The 13607-nt window shown below is 42.4% G+C and overlaps 1 protein-coding gene across 1 annotated transcript in view; it reads left to right on the top strand.

Moving 5' to 3' along the window:
• C16H18orf63 (chromosome 16 C18orf63 homolog) overlaps window positions 1-12830 on the top strand; it is a 70391-nt gene extending 57561 nt beyond the window's left edge. The window contains exons 17-19 of the mRNA XM_037805759.1: window positions 1805-1837; window positions 9947-10054; window positions 12771-12830. Of these exons, the coding sequence (XP_037661687.1) occupies window positions 1805-1837; window positions 9947-10054; window positions 12771-12830 (201 nt within the window). The remainder of the gene's footprint in view (window positions 1-1804; window positions 1838-9946; window positions 10055-12770) is intronic.
• The last annotated feature ends 777 nt before the right edge of the window (window positions 12831-13607 follow it).

The following is a 13607-nucleotide window of genomic DNA, read 5'->3' as shown; positions in this document are numbered from 1 at the left end:
GGGCCTTTTCCTCGTCTCACTGCCTACCCACCTCCACAGAAGTAACCACTCTCTTGAGTTTTTTCTTAATCACTCTCCTCCTTTTCTCTCAATCATTCTCTTCTACAGCCATGTGCATATCCCTATGCAGTATATCTGAAACACCATATAACTGGACTCAATGTCGTATATATTCTTCTGTGATGCTTTCTTTCATTAAATATGTTTTTGAGGTTCAACTATGTTGACACCTGTAATCTATTCATTTTCTTTTCAGTGTAGTATCCAAGTATATGAATGTGCCAGAATTTATCCATTTCACAGTAGATGGTCTTAGGATGGTTTCCTGTGCCTATTTTTGTTTGGTGGGTTTGATTTGTATTGTGTGGGATTCATGTATGTGAAAATCTCTCTAGGCTCTAGAGTTGATAGGTGAAGAGAGAGCCAACCTTGAATTGAAGAAGTGACTTTTGAGCTGAGTCTTGAATGGTAAGAAGGAGGCAGCCACATGATGGCTGGGGCAGAGCGTTCCAAAGAAAAGGAACAACAGATGCAGAGGGTCAAGGCTGAAAAAGCTCGGAGTGTTCAAGGAAGAACAAGAAAGCCAAAGTGACTAGAGCTCACTGTGAGGCTGGTGAAAAACAAGATCTGAACGGCGGCAGACGCTGACCGCTGAGGGCCTGGTACAGCGTGTCGAGGCGAGACACGGTGCGAAGCTAGTGAAGAGGCTACTTTGGGTAATGGATTATAGAGGGACAAGGTAGAAAGCAGGGAGAAAAGTCAAGAGGCTGATAAAGTAGCTCAGGAAGATGTGACATTGGCTTAGATAGGAAAGAAAGGCATTGGAACTGGAGAGACATGGCGATGAGAAGCATTTTGGAGATAGAGGAACTGGACTTGATGTTGGGCTGGATCTGAAGGGTGAATAAAAGAAAGCAGTTGATGAGAGATTCCAAATGGAGTCGAGAGGTCACTCTGGTGGACATTCTTATGCACTATATAGATAACACCTCTTAGGCTTTAATGTATTGGAATAGCTAGAAGTAAATACCTGAAACTACCAAACTCCAACCCAGCAGTCTGGACTCCTGAAGACAATTATATAATAATGTAGATTACAAGGGGTGACAGTGTGATTGTGAAGACCCTGTGGATCACACCCCCTTTATCTAGTGTATGGATGAGTGGAGGAATGGGGATAAAAACTAAAGGACAAATGGGGTGGGATGGGGGGATGATTTGGGTGTTCTTTTTTCACTTTTATTTTTTATTCTTGTTCTGGTTCTTTCTGATGTAAGGAAAATGATCAGAGATAGATTGTGGTGATGAATGCATAACTATGTTATCATACTGTGGACAGTGGATTGTATATCATGGATGACTGTATGGTGTGTGAATGTATTTCAATAAAACTGAATTTAATTAAAAAAAAAAAAAAAAAGAAAGCAGTTGAGGTTGAAACACCAGATGACTAGAAGTGGTAGTTACTGAGGTGAGGAAAGCTAGGTGAAGGGCAGAGGTGTTTTGGAGAGGAGGAAAAAAGTTTTGTTTTAGCAATGTTAGTTTTGAGATGCCTAAGAGACAACCAAAGGGAAACAACTTGCAGGTGTTTAGCTGTACAAGCCTGGAGAAAGGCCTGAGCTAGAGAAGAAAAGGGGGTCACCAGCTTATCACTGGTATTTAAAGCCTGGGAGAGAATGAGATGACCCAGGAATGTGAAAAGGAGAAGTAACTATTACTAAATTGATAAAAATCAATTTATATGATGCTCAGATATATCTCATAGGGATATGCATATGGTTGATGTCCAGCATTTTTTGGACAGGTGGAGGAAGAAGTGCCCATGAAGGATATGGAGGTAAGAGGAGAACCACAAGGGTGATGTCATGGGAGCCAAAAGATGAGGCTGTTTCTGGAAGGTGGTTGTGCTCAAATGAATGTTGCTGGAAGGTCAACCAAGGTGAGAACAGAGACATGGATTTGACTTGGAAACCACAGTTTTAATTGAAGGGTGGGGAAGAAACCTGAGCGGAGAGTGTGCAAGTGAAGATGAGCCAGGGAAGTCGAGATGCACCAAGGCTGAGCCTTTTGATAAGTTCAGCTGGAAAGGGAAGCAGAGAAATTGGGGTGGGAGCTGGAGAGAAAAGTGAGGTGAGAGGAGGGCTTCTGTTTGTTTACTATGGAAGACAGTAGAGAATGTTTGCATGCTGGTGGGCTAATTTCCTGGAAAGGGAGGAGAAAATGTGAACCGTTGCAGGAGCCACATCCTCAAGAAGGCAGGAGAGGACCCACCGCATAAGAGCAGAGGTGACCTGCGAGTAGAGGTGGCCTCACAAAGATGCAGCTGCAAAAATGGCCCTCACAGACCTGGTTAGTGTGAAATAGCAGCGCGTCCCAAAGTAATTTGGGTGGAGAATAAAAATAAATGTGCAGAACCTCCCTGAGGAGCTGGGGGAAAATGCAGAGGTGTTGGGCTTCCTCACCTGGATGGTTGCTGATGTTTTCACAAACACTGAGGACTGGTGTTTTGATGTGCCGAGCCCTCTATCTTGGGACTTGCCCTTATGAAGCTCGTTACTGCAAAGGAGAGGCTAAACTTGCTTATAATTGTGCCTAAGAGTCTCTCCCTGAGTACCTCTTTGTTGCTCAGATGTGGCCCTCTCTCTCTAGCTAAGCCAAATTGGTGGGTGAACTCACTGCCCTCCCCCCTACATGGGATCTGACTCCCAGGGGTGTCAATCTCCCTGGCAACACAGGATATGACTCCCGGGGATGAATCTGGACCCAGCCTCGTGGAACTGAGAACATCTTCTTGACCAAAAGGGGGATGCGAAATGAAACGAAATAAAGTTTCAGTGGCTGAGAGATTCCAAATGGAGTCCAGAGGTGATTCTGGTGGGCATTTTTATGGACTATATAGACAAACCTTTTTAGGTTATAATGTACTGGAGTAGCTAGAAGGAAATACCTGAAAGTATCAAACAAGGCAACCCAGTAGCCTTGACTCTTAAAGACGATTGTATAGCAATGTAGCTTACAAGGGGTGACAGTGTGATTGTGAAAACCTTGTGGATCACACTCCCTTTATCCAGTGTATGAATGGATGAGTAGAAAATGGGGACAAAAAGCTAAATGAAAAACAGGGTGGGGGGGATGATTTGGGTGTTCTTTTTTACTTTTATTTTTTATTCTTATTTTCACTTTTTCGGGTACAAGAAAAATGTTCAAAAAATAGATTGGGGTGATGAATGCACAACTATATGATGGTACTGTGAACAATTGATTGTACACTTTGGATGATTGTATGGTATGTGAATATATCTCAATAAAATTGAATTTAAAAAAAAAGGCCCTCACAGACTTTTCTATAATAGTACAAAATTGGGAGCTGCTGAAATGTTCACTAATAAGAGAAAAGTCTTTTTGAGAGTTATAGCATATCCACAAAATGGAAGGTTATAAAAATCACTTTTGTTTTTTGGCTCCTGTAGTAAAAGGTAATATTAAAAAAGCATATATTCAAATTTTGGAAAAGAAAGCATGCCTGTGTGGACACATAACAAAAATTTTCTGAAAGGAAGTGCATAAAACATTACCAGTGGTTACTTTGTGCATTATTTTTGGTGATCCATTTCTTTAATATACTTTTTTTAATGTTCAAATTGTCCATAACAACTATGAATTATTTGTATTAAGGAAAAAGACAATTTGTGTTATTATTTTTTTTAAAAAGTTGGAGCAAGACACAACATTTTCCCTTTAGGCCAGTTGGGTGTTTTTCCTCTGATACATGCAAAAAAAATCACATAAGTAATATTGTTTAACTGTGGAACATTAAATCCACCTTTGTTTTCTTTTTCATTGTTATCTCACCTCTTTTTTCTCCTCCACGATGTCAGGCCTGTTTCACTCAGACACGTTGCCAGGTTACTGTTTGTGACCTCCCAAAGCACCACGTAACCTCCAGATCCTCTGGGCCACGTGAGGCTAAAAGCCAAGATGGTTCTATCAGAAAAGCATAACAGGAACTTTCAGGGTAACTTACCCTGTGCCCCTCTTGTTAGGGAGTTGGCCAAACGGGAGAGCCCCCTAGCCTTTTAGGGAATCTCACTAGCTCACTTAATTGAGAAACTGCATTTTCAAGCAATTGAAGCCACAAACAGATCAGTTTTCTCAATGGTGAATATTTAAGTAACAGCTGGAGCTTGGGTACAAATAAGCTTACCTTAGGAGCCCCATGGATCCCCAAACAGAATTCAGGGCTTTTTCTAAGAGGAAAGAACAAACGGATGCTGGGAAACTACCAGTTGTTGACTGCCCACTGTAATCTGAAGATCTTGACCTTATCGACTTGTAACCACAAATTTAGTGGTCATGTTTCGACTCAAATATGCTTTCATTCACTTGTTAAATATTTATTAAGCACCGACTATGTGCCAGAAAATTGGGCTAGGGGCCAGATATACAACAGTGCTCCCCCTGATCCAGTGGGGAAGATGGACAATTACACAAGTCATGGCAATAAATTATGCTAAGTGCTACCAGGAAGTATAATGAGCTATTATGGAAGCATATAGCAGGAGCAAGTCTTCCAGAAAGAAAGCTAAGATATTTCAATGAATAGGAATTAGCAGTGTCCATTGGAGGTTAAAAAAAAAAAAAAAAAAAAGTGTTCTAGGCAGAGGAACATATGTGTGAGATGAGCCAGTCAAGGGCAGGATGGGTATAAGGAACTCAAGAAGTTCAGTAGGACTGGAGCACAAGGAAGAAGGCAAGGGGAGTGAGGCAGCTGGAGAGAGGGGGCAGACAGGTGATCAGTTGGGGGGTGTGGAGCTCTGACGGATTTATCAGACTGATGTGACGCAAATGGTGTGATGGATTAAGAAATACTTATTAGTATTTAGTATTATAAAGACAGGACTTAGTCTTTAATTGGATATGGTAGAAACTTAGACCATTGATTTTAGACCTTTCATTTCTAATTTTAGTTCTATAAATCTCACTCAAAACACTGCTTTAGCTGTATCCCACAGGTTTTGGATGAATGCTCATTTCCATTCAGTTCAACAGATTTTCCAACTTCTATTTAGGAGCATGTTGTTTAATTTCCAAATATTTGTGGCTTTTCCAGATATCTTTCTATTGTTGCTTTCTTGTTTAATTCTACTGTGGTCATTCATTTTAAATTTTAAATTAACTGAGATTTGTTTTATAGCCCAATATATGTTCTATGTTTCATGTGCACCTATGAAAAATACATATTCCACTGTTGTTGACTGAAGTCTTCTATAAATGTCAATTAGGTCAATTTGATTAGCACTGTGTTTGAGTCTTCTATGTTCTTACTGATTTTCTGTCTACATGTTTTAAAAATTACTCAGAGAGCAGAGCTGAAATCTATAATTGTGGTGGGTTTTTAAAGATTTCTCCTTTCAGCTTTGTCTGTTTTTGCTTCATGTATTTTGAAACTCTGTTATTAGGTGCATACACATTTAAGATTATTACTTTGTTTTAAAGAACTCACTCTTTTACATTATGAAATGTCCTTCTGTATTCCTGGTAATATTCATTGTTCTGAAGTATGCTTTGATATTAATAAAGCCACTATAACTTTCTCTCGATTAGCATTTTCTTGGTATGTCCTTTTCTCATCTTTTTACTTTTAACTTATATATATATATTCATATTTCAGTTTCTTGTAGACAGCACATAGTTCTGTGTTACTTGTTTATCCAATCTGAGAAGCTCTGCCTTTTAATTGGAGTGTTTAGACCATTCACATTGAATGTTATTATAAATATGGTTTGGTTCTACTCTAGCATCTTGCTATTTGTTTTATATTTTCCCCACTATCCTTTCTTCCTCCTTTCCTGCCTTCTTTTTGATTAACTTTATGATTCTATTTTACCTTCACTATTGAACTATTAATTATACCTCTTTATTTTGTTTTATTGTTTCAGTGGTTGCTCCAGCATTTGCAATGTACATTTTAGCTTACAGTCTACCTTCACATGTAGACTGACATCCTCACAACAGTAGACATTTCTATTTACAACCCCCATCCTTTGTACTATCATTGTCATAGATTCTAATTCCTACATATGTAACAAACTTCCAAATACATTATTATTTTTGCCTTAGATTGTATATTTAAAGTTTTAAATTGTGAAAGAAATGTATTTTATATTTTCCTACATGTATACCATTTATATAGATCCATATTTCTTGTGCTCTCATTTTCTGCCTAAAGAATTTTAACTTTTTTTGTAATTCAGAAAAAGCCTTTATTTCGCACTCATTTTTTTGAAAGATACATTCTGTGGATGTAGAATTCTAAGTTGATATTATTTTTTTTCTTTCAGTCCTTTAAAGATACTACTCCATTTTCTTCTATTCTTGCATAGCAAAAGAAGTCTGATGCTCTTATTATCTTTGTTCCTTTGACTGTGATGTGTCCTTTTTTCTCTACCACTTGTTTTAGTATTTTTTTCTTTACCACTTGTTTTCAGCAATTTGATTAAGATATAATTTAGTGTGTTTTTCTTTATATTTATTTTATTTGGGGTTTATTGAGCTTCTTGAATACCTGAGTTTACAGTTTTCAACAAATTTTTAATTTTTCAGCCATTATTTCTTCAAAAAATTTTTTTCCTATTTCTCCTCTTTCCCTCTTTCCGGGACACTAACTCCAAGTATGTTAGACTGTTTGATTTTTAATCCACAGGTCACAGATGGTCTGCTCATTTTTTATTTAATCTTTTTTTTTTTGTCTCTGTGTTTTATCGTAGATAGTTTCTGTTGCTCTGTCTTCGAGTTCACTAATCAATTCTTTTACAGTTTCTAATCTGCTGTTAATCCCATCCAGTTTTTTTTTCATTCAAATTATATTTTCATCTCTAGATGTTCCATTATAGTCTGTTTCATATCTTACATGTATCTTGTCATCATCTTTTCCTTTATATTCTTCAGGATATTTATAATAGCTCTTTTAATTTCCTTTTTTCTAAATTCCACATTCCCTGTTTTGTTTTTGTTTTTGTTTTTTCCTGAATATTTCTGTTAACTGAGAGTTGAACTTTTTCCAATAGACAATTAAGTTACTTGTGGACTTTTTTGATTCTCTTGGGATTTATTTATAAGCTCTTTTAGGTTGAGTAGCCTTTATTCTATTTTTTACTTAGCCCCTTTTTAAGTAATGACCACTCTGGTTGGAAGAAACTTATATGATTTTTTGCTCTTTGTGAGTTCTGGGAGCCATAATTATTCTTTCCTCAGTGTCTCTTGTCCGGCCTTGTGGGATTTCGCTTTGCGTTTGCATGGGTTTGCGTTCAGAAAAGACTGAACAGACCCAGGTTTCTGGAGTGCATCCCTGCAGCTCCCTTCTCTTTTGAACTCTGCCTCACAGATTCGAGCCACTAGGCCTCCCCAATCTCCAATCTCTGTCTCCTCAAATTAGAGAAATTGCCAGACTTGGGTTTCCCCCGCCTCCACTGCAGTCCAGGAATTACCTCCAGACTGAAAGACCAGCTGATGGTAAGGCTCACCTTGCTTGTTCTCCTGTTCTCAGGAATCATAGCCCCATTTTGCCTCCTATCCAAATAGTTGTTTTATATATTTTTTCCTGTTTCACAGTTGTTTACAGCAGGAGGGAAACTGCAGGCCACCTTGCCCCCTCATGCCAGAAACATGTGTGTCCTGTTTCCTTGGATTTGGGGCCTGTGAGGCAAACAAGGAGTCAGGGGTGACTTCCCGACATCTGGCACCGGCACTCAGGTGGACGTGGCCCCATTTGCAGAGAGAGCAAATCCAGGGGAATAAATGAGGCGTGGGCATGCAAGAATGCTGAGTTGATCTTTGCATATGCTGGGTCTGATTTACTTGCAGGTCATTTAAGTAAAGCTGTGAGTAAGCAGGTAGCGTGCAGCACACCTCCCTCGCAGTCCTCCACTCCACTCTGCTGCCACCTGCACGGTGCAGTAACATGAGCTGGTGGCCCCTGCCCAGGGTAGCTGGCAGTGGAAATGAACTGGGGTATCCCTAACCAATGGGCCCCCCAAAATATTAGAACACATGGCCCAACATCAGTGTATCTCCCCAAGTCTGGGTTATTCCATTCTAAATAATACAATAAATAGATGAAACCCCAACAATCTAGTGCAGGTTGTACTGCCCAGAAGCCAGTTCCCTTCCCTTCCCTTCCCCTCCTTCCCTTCCCTTCCCCTCCTTCCCTTCCCTTCCCCTCTGTTCTAGTTTGCTAATGCTGCCAGAATGCAAAACACCAGAAATGGATCGGCTTTTATAAAAGGGGGTTTATTTGGTGACACAGTTACAGTCTTAAGCCCATAAAGTGTCCAAGGTAAGTCATCAACAATCGGGTACCTTCACTGGAGGGTGGCCAATGGTGTCCGGAAAACCTCTGTTAGCTGGGAAGGCACATGGCTGGCGTCTGCTCCAAAGTTCTGGTTTCAAAATGGTTTTCTCCCAGGATGTTCCTTTCTAGGCTGCAGTTCCTCAAAAATGTCACTCTTAGTTGCTTTTGGGGTGTTTGTCCTCTCTTAGCTTCTCGGGAGCAAAAGTCTGCTTTCAAAGGCCACCTGCAAAATGTCTCTGTAAGCTGAAGCTCCTCTCTCAGTTCCAATGTGTTCTTCAAAGTGTCCCTTTTGGCTGTAGCTCCTCTTCAAAATGTCACTCTCAGCTGCACTGAGTTCCTTCTGTTTGTCAGCTCATTTATATGGCTCCAATGATTTAATTTAGACCCACCCTGAATGGGCGGGGCCACACCTCCATGGAAATTATCCAATCAGAGTCATCACCCACAGTTGGGTGGGGCACATCTCCATGGAAACACTCAAAGAATTACAATCTAATCAACACTGATATATCTGCCCACACAAGATTACATCAAAGATAACGGCATTTTGGGGGACACAATACATTCAAACCAGCACACCCTCCCTTCCCCTCCCTTCCCCTCCCTTCCCTCCCATTCCCCTCCCCTCCCTTTCCTTTCTATTTATTTTCTTTGCTTTCCCTTTCTTTCCTTTTCCTTTTCTTTCCTTTAATTCCCTTATCTTATCATACTTTTCCTTCTTTCTTTTCAGTTTTCATTTTTAATGGCTTCTCCCCACATGGATTTCCCTCAGTTCAGGGGATCTTTTCTCAGGACTGCCTCTGAGAAACTATGCACAACTCCATAAAAATAAGCAATAAAACATTGGCCCATCATACTCTAAACCCATATTTGGAAAAGAAAATCACTCTAAAGAATCAAAATCTGCAGAAAAGTAACTCTGACCACAGTAATTACAACCTCTACATTATTATGCAAAGGAGTTTGGCTCTTTGTAGCCACATCCTCTCAAGTATCTCCTTCCCAGAAGAGGGTCTCTCCCCATTGCGGGAGTTTCCCAGAAGAAAACACACCATCCGCCTCAGAGATTAATTCAAGCTCCTATCTGTAAGGAGGCAGTAAATTGCAGGAACTTTAAAATTACAACTTTTTTCCTATTCTCTCCTCATCAGGGGTTAAGCAGATATATATACATATATACACACATATATGTGTGTGTGTGTGTGTGTGTGTGTGTCTGTGTGTGTGTGTATATATACATATGTGTATATATATATACATATATATGTGTATATATATATAATCTTAGTATCTGGTCTTGTCCCGGGTCACTGTATTTTATTACTAACATTCAGAGAGGAAGAGAATTGTGCATTGGACTGGGAATGTGAGCTGGAATCCAGAATTTTCCTTTGCATTCTGTAAGTAGTTAGCACCTATAAATCACCCCAGATTCCCTGTGGGTGCCTATTGAGACCTAATGCCAGCTTGGAGCCCTGCTGCCTTCCACCCTTTCTCTAATTACTATAGTGTCTGGAAAATGGTTGTTCAATCTACTTCTCACAGTGTGGGAATTCTAGAAGTTTTGAGATACTGTGGTCCTACCTTCCCTTGCAGATAAGAGATTATCGATCACCTCAGGAAACACTGTATAGAACCCTGCCTTGTAAACTGGAGCTGGTGATAAACAGTGAAGAAATTAAGGAGCTGGTAGCTCGAGTTCCCGTAAGTCCTGAAAGTCACAAATTTGGGGGAATTTGGTACAATTTAAAAGGAAGAAACCAAGAACTATTTTTTTTCTGTCATTCAGAATACTGTGCTTTGAAAGAGGAAGTGAGATAAAGGCCATAAAGTGGGTTAAGAAGCCCTGTGGTAGCCTGCAACAACTTTAATATAAAACAGCTTGAGGACACTTTCTATTCTCTTTTGAAGGCTGTTTCTTCTCTGGGTATTTAAAACCATGGTTTCTACCCACACTCCTTAACTGGAAATACTTAGCCACATCTGTACTGCATCTGAGAAGATCATATTTGTGCCTCTGTTGACATTTTGAGAAGTTCTAGTCTAACAATCACTCTTGTGTTTTATTTTATTTCTCTATCAAGTTCTAGTTTTGAATTCCACAAGTCCTGACTCAACGACAGACTAATGAGAGAAGCAGTCACGCATTTCTCTAGTTTCTCTAATGAATATTAGAAACCTCCACATCCCATGGGATGGCCAAGCTAGAGCACAACTCAACTTCTCTCCAAATGAGTATCTGGAGTTCTATTTAAACTGTTGGCCCCAGCTTATGTAAGCTCAGTAACCAGCAGCCAAATGTCATGGTAATCCCAGCTACAAGCACAGAGGCCTTGTACCCAGCTTTTCTAAAATAAGATAGTTTATAAAAGCCACTGTCAACCAAGCCCATAGTTCAGTTTCAAAGTTCCTAATTTTAGTCTGCATTGTACCTTGGAAGTTTCCATTAGATTTCTTTTGAGAAGGCTTTATCTATTCTCCAGGTGGATTTGATAGAACAGCTTCATCTGCTCAAAGGAAGATGTTGCAGGAGCTGAACCGTTCCTTCTAAGATGATTATGTGGAAGGGAATCAAGAGTGTGCAGACAACAAGTGCTCTAGGAGTTTAGAGGACAAGGAGATTTCCTGGGCTCTGCCTTCTGTCTGCTGTGCTGTTATGTGCCCCAGAAAGGGTCCTAAAACCATTCCTGCGCATGCAGACCTACTGTAGGTTGGACATTTTGATAGGTCATTTTGACTGAAATGTGACCCACCTCATTCAAGGTGCGTCTTAATCCTCTTATTAGAGGCCTTTATAAGAGGATAAAACACATACAGAAGCTAAGAGGTGAAATTCACAGAAACACCCAGAGAAGTTTAGAGAAAATGCCACAGAGAAAGAAGCTAGATGCTGACGCAACGAAATCCGGGAGAGAAGGACCAAGAGACGTCACCATGTGCCTTGCTATCTGTCAGAGGAGCGGGGTAACCAGTCTTCAGAGAAGGTGTCGTCCTGGAGATGCCTTAATTGGGACATTTTCAAGGCCTTAGAGTTGTAAATTTGCATCTCATCAGCTTGAGCGAAGCAAAATATCTGGGATAGAGGAGACTTCTCTGTGAATGTGAGACTTGAGGTGAGCTTGAGGAACGAATGGGAGAGCAAAGGAAGGCCGTTTGCAAACACAGGATGCTGGAAAGCTGCAGGTGGGTTTGAGGGCAGTGAGCAGACCAGCTTGACTAGAGGGAGGGTTTGTCAAGGGAAGTTGTAGGAGTTCAGGAGATGGCAGTGGGGGCCAAATTATGGGGGCCCGGAAGGCGGCTTTGGACTTTATTCATATGGCTTCCCTACGACTTAGTAGGCATTCAGTAAATGTTTTAAATAAGAGATGAAGGAAAGCAGGAAGGCATATGTTTTGGGGTATTTGGTTTTCTCTCCATCCCCCCTTGTATGACCTCTAACAGTTTTATTTTACACATTTCCCTCTAGCCACACAAAAGCAGGCGTTACCATGCTGCAAGTAAGGGGAGGTGACATAGGAGAAACAAAGCAGATTTGTTGCCAATGATGGGAGTCAACAGCAGGGAATCATATCCTCACTATCATATATTCATTCATTCAACAGATACTCACCGAGTGCCTACTGTGTACAGGGTGCTTTGCTCTCCTTGTGGAATCCTAAATTTCAGAACAGAATGAACCTGAACTGGGATCCAGGGTACACAAAGGCCCTCAATAAACTTTAGGCCAAATAAACCTCAGGACTGGTGGGGACTACCAAAGCCTAAAGAAGAAACGATACGCTGAGGTCTCCTGCCTGTAGCTGGCGACAGACTGACAAATTGCCAGAGGTGATGAGCCAATGTGGGGAGCACACGCTACAGTTCTTCCCCAATACCGGTAGTTATTAAGGAAAAGGAAGGTTGTCGCTATGACAGTGTGATTGTCTTCCTTCAATTTTTCAAATCATAGAAAGGCCAACACTCAGTGGCACTAGGGGTATTTATTAAAAAAATAGATATGAGTAAAATCCCAGCTTCAGCCAGTCTGCATTCCCATTATGGTTTGATTATGCAACATATCAACACATGGAAAATCCAAAACAGATTGCACTGTCACCTCTGACTGTAGGTGAAAACCAATGTGGCAATAAACAGCAAGTCTGAGTGCCCTTTCCCTGAGGGCTCTCGAGGGAGGGGGCCCTGCTCTTCGAGAAGGTCTGGCCTCTGTGTAAGGTTAGGAGGCCACACTTGTCAGAAACAGCTTCCAAACGAGGCTTCATCTAAATTGAGTAATAATGCAGGATGTTTTATATTGGGAGGCCTACACCAGAAAAGAAAGAAGAAAGGTGAAATGCTGCTCAAAGTTGTCCAAAAGCCAAGGATTTGGGTCCTGGGGAATAAAGTGGCAGGAAACTATTTCTAAATCCTCCTTATTTATGAGGTGCGCGCTCCTAACAGCCTGTCAGGCCCCCACTGGCCTGGGGTGCGCGAGGGTGGGTAGGGACAGGCTCTCGCTTCCTTCTGGAACCCGGGGCAGAGTGGGCTCAAATGTCGCTCCACCCTCGACGGCCAAGCGTGACGGCCACGGTGCTCCCACCTCCAGGCTGCCGCCGGCTCTCGGCTCCGCCCTTTCCCGCCGGTCGGCAGACACCTTGCTCAGCGCTCACCAAGTCCAACTCCACAACTTCTCAGTCACTTTGTAGGGTTTTAGAAAGCTTCATTCAGGTTTTTTGAGATGCAGCCCTGTTCGCTCTGAGGCCTGAGTCCTGCGTGTGACCCAGCCCTCCCCAGCCCCAGCGGGCTGCAGCGGCGCCCCGGGGATTCCAGGCGTGTGCGCCCTGGGGAGGGGCGCTGGGGAGACGGGCGGGTTCTGCTCCTCCCGCCGCAGCGCTGGCCTGGGCTACTCCTCTGATGCGGGGACCGGGAGGGTCTCAGGGCAAAGAGGCTGGTCTCCGCGCGGCCCCCAACCCAGGGCCGCCCCTCCGCAGGCCTCGTGCGCGGGACCCCGGCCCCCTCCTGCTCCCCGGGAGCCCCGGGTGGCCCTCTCCACGCCTCCTCCCGGCTGTCCCCCCGCAGCCGGCTCGCCACGCCGGGAGCCCTGGGGCGGGTCGCCTTCGCGGGGGTCGACCCGGGGCCCCCCTGGGAAAGAAGCGACGCCCACAAGCCGCACGAGGCCCCTCTGGGGTCCTCCGTCTCCTCCGCCTCACCGAGAGGAGGGAGAGCAGCGCCCCTCTTCACGGACACTGCAGACCCCAAAGCGCCACCGCGCTCTCGCCCA

Source organism: Choloepus didactylus, chromosome 16 (assembly GCF_015220235.1).
Source record: "Choloepus didactylus isolate mChoDid1 chromosome 16, mChoDid1.pri, whole genome shotgun sequence".
Classification (NCBI taxonomy): Eukaryota; Metazoa; Chordata; class Mammalia; order Pilosa; family Megalonychidae; genus Choloepus; species Choloepus didactylus.
Note: the sequence above shows the minus strand (reverse complement) of the source record. Positions and strands in the feature narration are given on the sequence as shown.